Source organism: Caenorhabditis briggsae (assembly GCF_000004555.2).
Source record: "Caenorhabditis briggsae complete genome, chrIV, whole genome shotgun sequence".
Taxonomy (NCBI): domain Eukaryota; kingdom Metazoa; phylum Nematoda; class Chromadorea; order Rhabditida; family Rhabditidae; genus Caenorhabditis; species Caenorhabditis briggsae.
The window spans coordinates 3,546,609-3,553,148 of NC_013487.2; the positions used below are offsets into that span (position 1 = coordinate 3,546,609).

The 6,540-nt window shown below is 39.3% G+C and overlaps 2 protein-coding genes across 2 annotated transcripts; both read right to left on the bottom strand.

Annotated features, from left to right (window-relative positions):
* Window positions 1–292: 292 nt before the first annotated feature.
* Window positions 293–1,645, bottom strand: CBG22598 (the record flags this gene model as incomplete). Its single annotated transcript, XM_002632759.2, has 3 exons — window positions 293–761; window positions 898–1,240; window positions 1,288–1,645. The coding sequence occupies 3 exons, from the start codon at window positions 1,643–1,645 to the stop codon at window positions 293–295; spliced, it is 1,170 nt and encodes a 389-aa protein (XP_002632805.2).
* A 349-nt stretch (window positions 1,646–1,994) lies between these two features.
* Window positions 1,995–2,600, bottom strand: CBG22597 (the record flags this gene model as incomplete). Its single annotated transcript, XM_045244978.1, has 3 exons — window positions 1,995–2,086; window positions 2,133–2,304; window positions 2,370–2,600. 3 exons carry the CDS (start codon window positions 2,598–2,600, stop codon window positions 1,995–1,997), a joined length of 495 nt encoding a protein of 164 aa, XP_045097602.1.
* Between the last annotated feature and the right edge of the window lie 3,940 nt (window positions 2,601–6,540).

Genomic DNA, 6,540 nt, shown 5'->3' on the forward strand with positions numbered 1-6,540 from the left:
ACAACTTCTACCAATTCGTATCACCTACTTGATATTATAGATTCAGCTATTCTGATCTATCTAGCTCATCTTACTTCTCACACTCTCACAATACATATCTCTCTGTCAGGTAACGGCGTTACAGTACTTCTAATCGGCGGTGGCAAAAAAAAATCAACAACAATAATAAGATATAAGTTTGAGTACATAACTCAGGAATTATTTGATAATTTGATGAATTGAGTACTTAATTTTTTGACCATTTTATTTAAGCAATAATGGGAATCTGGCACCTTTGTGGATACTAGTCCAGTTAACAGCAATTAGATAAAAAACAACAATAATAATTAACAACAAGGTTAACGGGCTCGATGGCCATTTGTGTAGTGGATTCTCCGCCTTCACTGGTGCTTTCCGTGGTGGATACCGCGTCCACGTCCACGTCCACGTCTTCATCTTGAGACCTTTCCTCTTGAGCTACGAGCCATTCGAGTGAATGTTTCGATGCGATTGAATGTTTCGATCGGCGCACCCAAGTACAAGTTGTCGCAAATGGCGCGGTGGTGTAGAGCCTTGGCCGCGTCCAGTGGATACAGGGAGCTACACGTCTCGCATTATTCACCATCTCTTGGGCAGACTTCCCCCTCCTGGTGCTTCTGGTGGCAGAAGGAGCACTATCCTCTGTTGAAGATGATTTGTCTTCTGACCCGCCAACTGGGTCTTTTCTCGCAGATTTCGGACTGATGGGAATAGCCTCCACAGAATGCGCAAACTTCGCGTGGCTGAAAAATCATTGAATTATTATTTGTTCTTGTTGTTTGTTAACTTTTTACTTACTGGGTACGGTTTTGGAGCTGGGTTCGCGTTCTCCTTGACTAGGTTCGATCTCATGGATTGGGTCGTTGTATCCTGGAGTACCCCAATAACTTGACGATTCTTCTCTTGGAGACGAGGAGTAGTCTGGCTTTGGAATTCCAGCCATCTTCGTCAGCCAGAGCTGTCTTGAGTCCTCCACGAGGACCTTGATCCTGGTTAGATCGGCTTTGAGGACCGCCGGCGACAAAACCGTCCACTTTTCGGTTTGTGGCGTGGATCTCGTGTCCGGCTCTTTGGTGGCTACCATGGTTTTTCTCGAATCCCTTCTTGGTGTCGGCGTGGAGGCCAGCTCCATGCTTCATCAGTTCGGTCTTGAACGTGGATTGGAGTTCTTCCAGACTCTTCTCCATCTTCTGCATCAGGAGATACGCTTTCTTTCCATGATCTGAAATTTCTTCGTTATGGTCTTTCCTGTTAAATGCAGACTGTTACCGATTTCCTTCTCAGTTGTCTTGGTTCTCTTGTTGATGAGCTTGTACATCTCCTCCTGATCTTGTCGAGGCTTCTTGGCTGGAAACTCTTCAGTGGCTACCGTCTCCTTCTTGCAACGAGCTCCAGATGCTGGTGTAGAGGTTCCTGGAGTTACCGTAGCTGCGTTGGAGTTACCCTTGGCGGCCTTGGCTGTCACAATCGGAGTGGACTCCTCTTCAATTGTGATGACTGGAGTGGGTGGAGCTACCGGATGACGCTCTTCCTCTTGTTCTTCGTGGCGTGTCTCCGAGAAGCTGCTACCGTCCTCCTTGAAGTCGATGAGGTCGTTGACTTCCTTGTTGAGTTTGCTGTCATTCATCTGTAATCACTGATTAGACTGAAGACAATAGGACGTAGAAGAACAAGATATGATACGGTCTGTAAAACCGGAATTGGAAGAACAAATATTGATTGGAATCGATAATTAACAGGGTGATTTTATTGTAAAGTACTTCTAGTTCTAGGAGATACAGCACAAATTTAACAAGTTTGCTCTTCGAGCTACGGGATATGTCGGAGGGTTACTGGAGCAGGAATTCGTTGAAGGAAATTCCGTCGATGTCCTGGGCCAACCAAATACGGTCGGCGATTTCGGCTCCGATGCCGTAGGCCTTGCAGGCTTCCACATTGCTGTGGATACCTCCTTCCTCCACGGTACGACGGTAACTTTACGGGCACATGCCATGTTGGGAGTACTGACTCCTATGATGTCGCGGCGTTCGAACACCTTTGTGGATACGGAGGTGATGGAATTCGATCCCTATAATGTTTGTATCGATTGATTGTTAATTTTGTGTCTGACTCACTTTTTTTCCCTTTTCCTTTCTTGGGTTTTCTGGAGATACCAGATCCCAAGTCGTCGACGGTTGTCTTGACCAGCTTGTTGTCCTTGACCTTGTAGTACTGGAGAGGAGCTGGATTTGCGAAGGTGTATGGATTCGTGTCCACGACGACGAAGTGGAGCTTCTCGCCGCCGATCTTGATGGTGGTTACGGCGAGCTGCTCTTGTGGAGGCATCTGCCACCAACGCGACTTGGGAGTACCGTTGCAACCTGGCTTCTGCCCTTCTTCTCCATCGATCTTCTCCTGCTCTTTGGAGCTACCTCTTCTCCATCAGCCTTCTTCTCTTCCTTTGGAGCTCCCTCTTCTTGCTTCTTCTGCTCACATGGAGCTACCTCCAACTTCTTGAGCTCCATTGGAGTTACACGATCCTTCTTCCTTTCCGGAGCTACCATTGGCTCTCGATCGATTGGGTTTGTGGCTCGATTGCTCATCTCCTGGAAAAATCAATAATTTGTATTGAATATTGGCCATAGAGTACGAGCATAGAAGAGGCACGAGAGAATTAGCGATGGGCGACGGATATTGGGAAATTCAGGAATAATGCTGTAAATTTTTCATCAAATATTGTTGCTAAAGTCATTTTTGCTCTACTCTGTGATTTTCTGGAAGATTCTAGAATTTTTTCTGTTTTCGAAAATTTTCGTAATTTTTCGAAATTAGAAACATTGATAAAATCGGCGAATTTCGGATGAATTCCGACCTAAATTGATTTTTAGTATTGATTTTTTATCGATTGAGATGATTTTTAGTCCTTTTGGGACTCTTCCAAACTTTTCGAAATGTTTCGAAAATACGAAAATCGATCGAAATGACACTTTTTGTGCAGAATTTTGCCCAAAATAATTTTTTAGATACTAAATTGATCGATTGGAATCGTTTTGAGTCACTTTGGAAGGATTATAGAATTTTCGGAAAATTTCAGATTTTTGATGACGCAATTGATGACGCAGTCAAATTTTTCAGAATTTTGACGTTTTTGGGGACTACATTTGAGCTTTTTCATGCATAAAGCATGGCCACGCGTTCACCCGACGGCGGTAACAAAAAAGTAGAAAATTTGAAAAATTTTAGGCCAAATTCGAAACTTTGGCATTTTTGGGTCATTATGCCGGATTTCAGCAAATTTTGTCATAATTTCAGTCAATGGGAGTTACCAGACTACTATTCTGAATTTTTAGTAAAAGACTTACGGAGTTACAGCAGCAAATCGGTCTGAAAACGTCTTAAAATGACGTCGACGGCGCTTAGCAATGTCTCTAGTCCGCAACTGCGCGTCGGCGTGTACCGATTGGTGTTTGCGTCCAATGCGCACTATTGCGTCAAAGGCGCATGCTGTACCGTAGTCTCGCGATAAATTCGAAATGATTTTTCGATGGTTCAGTGGATTGTTTCGACTAGCTTTTCCGATCTTCGTGATGGAAATTGACAAAATTGCAGAAAAATAGAATTTTCAGACAATATATCGAGTTCTTTCGTGCTTGGACCCCGAAAATCCCTTGTCTGCTCCAAGCTTCCTGGCTTTTCCCTTTAGGGTGTTTTCCAAGTCTTTTTTGACGATAAACTCATCGGAATTTAATTTTTCCAAGGATTACACGGTCCTATTTCTACAAGAAAGTCTTCACGGACCACTGCCCTGAAACAGACATTTTAAACAGAAAAAGAAACAGGAAAATTATAAAAAAATTAGAAAGGTGAAAATTTCTTTTAGATTCTCATCCAGTTTTTCTAGGCAAATATGTGTTCCATCCTAATTTGATCAGTATTCGATTTATGTAAAACCAGGTTTCCCAGTGCAAATTTAAGAAAATGGCAAACGCGCTCCATTGAACAAAAATCGTTTCGTTCGAATTTCGAAATTGGGTTTGATTTGTGATTTATTTTGAAAATTACTTTCTTGTCGAAAACCTGAAAAAATTCCAGGTCCCAATATTCCGTCAACGGTCCCAAGGGTACGACAACGGTCCCAACCAGGCTTAATCTGGAAACCCTATTCGGAAAATTGTAAGTTTTGTTCAACTAAGAAACACATATCAGCAGCAAAAACGAACATTTTGCTGATAGAGAATTCCAGTACTTTTGTACAGGAATTTTTTCGGAGTGTATATGGTTTATAATTATAGGCTTAGGCTGAAACGCGCTGTTCACATCAGTGCCGAAAAATGGTGTTTGGCCTAAGCCTACGATACAAAAAAAGTATTATTTTGTGACAAATTCCTGACAAAAAGTACTGAAATTTCCAAGTATAAGTAGAATGTTAAATTTTCCACTGGATTTTCAAAAGACCATTCCGTTTTTCTGAATTTCGGGAATAGGGGTTCCAGATTAAGCCTGATTGGGACCGTTTATTTATTTATTTATTTATTTCAACGAAGGGGAGAAAACCACTAACACGTGAAATGAAACTAGGAGATATAACAGGGACATACATTTGTAGTAATTCGGAGATGAAGGAAAAACCGAGTTAGTAATGTTGAATTCAAGACAAGGAAATGTTTTAGATCACAGGATAATAGTCGATTTTTGAAAGCCGCTGACGAGGGCTTCACCGGAAACACATTGGCGGGTAAAGAGTTCCAACATCTGATTACTCTATTAGAGAGAAATTGAGAAGATATTTTTGTTGAGTTTTTGATAAGTGATTTGAGATAGTATTTGTGACGTCGCAATGATCCAGCATGATTAAATATTTCGAAAATTGGAACCTCCATGATAATTTCTTTGGAAACAATAATTTTATACGTTGTCGGAACTTTGGGACTGTTATCGGAACAATGAGACCGTTGTCAAAACAATGGGACCGTTGTCGAAATTCTTGGGACCGGTGGTCCTATGATGGCACCGGAGATCCTGTTTTCGGGACCGTTCTTCCCAGGAAAACAAAAATTTCAACCATCTAAAACTCTATATAATCTTTAAAACTCTCAGGTAAGCTCTTGTTCCGTCGCAAAGATAAACAACGCCACTAACCATGTTTTATATAATAAAACTTCAATTTACAATGAGTAGAATAATTCTACATCTAGATATAACCCAAAGTCCAAAATCTTCAAGATTTTCAGCCAAAAGCCAAAAGTTTCAGCCAAAAGTTCGAAAGCTTTAGGAGAAACTATATACAAGCCGATTCAATAATAGAGAAAATGAAAGATCTATAATATAATTTTTTCTAAACAAGTGTTTCAATGTAAAATTTATTTTTTACTGTTCCAAACACTTGATAAGACTTCCAATACAGGTTTTACGGTATTATAGAATTTTGAAAATAGTGACAAACTTGAAAAATGGAACGCTCTGTCTGAAATTTTTCAAATCAGTTCCACCAGGCATCCTCAACATGTAATGATATCTAAACTAAACTATCTAAACTACACTAACCTTATAAAACTCCTGTAACACGAAAAAAAAGTGAACTAGGAAATAAAACCTCCCAAAACATTTTATGACGAATATGTATTTCTTCGATCACTATTTTTGTGTAGTTTTATAATTTCGGAGACCTATGAAATTTTAGTATTTGTTTAAATCTGAATACGTATGATCCTTCCACTGATAGGATTTTACAAAAATAAGATTGACAAATTTTATTTCGATAGTTTTTTTTAAATCACGTGTTAGAATATTCCCTTTTCAAGTGAATTCGGTCTAGTAAGTTTTCAGAAGTCGTTGGAATATGATTAAAAATTCGGAATCTGAAAAATGTTTTGTAACTTTTGTTCACCCATAAATTCACTTCTTCATCAATAAAACTATGAAATTGAACTTTATTTAACACAATCTGTAAGCGTATATCTTCGATAACTGATTGATAACGACATTGACTTTCAATTCAAAATAGATAATTAAATGAAGTTTTCGAAACTGTTTTTTTTTCAGTATTAGCGTCTCTTCAACTCAAAGTACTTAATTGGAAGTAAACTTTTTTGGGGAAGTTGCGATTTAATTTTTTGCTCAAACACTAACTTTTGTACAATCCGACACGGAATCTCCAGTTTTAAATACTTTATTCTGCAACCAAATGTTTTAGATAAATTGTTTTGTTGGTCCTAGGAACCTCCGACTTTTAAAAACATTTTTGTAAACTTGAAACACTTGAAAACTTGTTGTCGATCGTCTAATAGCAAAAAAAAATAACCTTGTCGAAATTTTGAAACCGTAAGAAATGGAAATTGACATTAAAATCTGTTATTCAAAAGTTGATAACTTGATAAAACTAGATTTAGGGCCAAATTTAGAAAATAGGGATAATAGTGAAAATAGTGAAGACAAAAACGGAACAATAGGGCATTGTGTTACAGAGTTTTCTAAACTTAACCGAGAATTTAATGGGGTTATTCAGCTAGGTAAGAAACCTGGTTTTTTACCTGGCAAAACAGG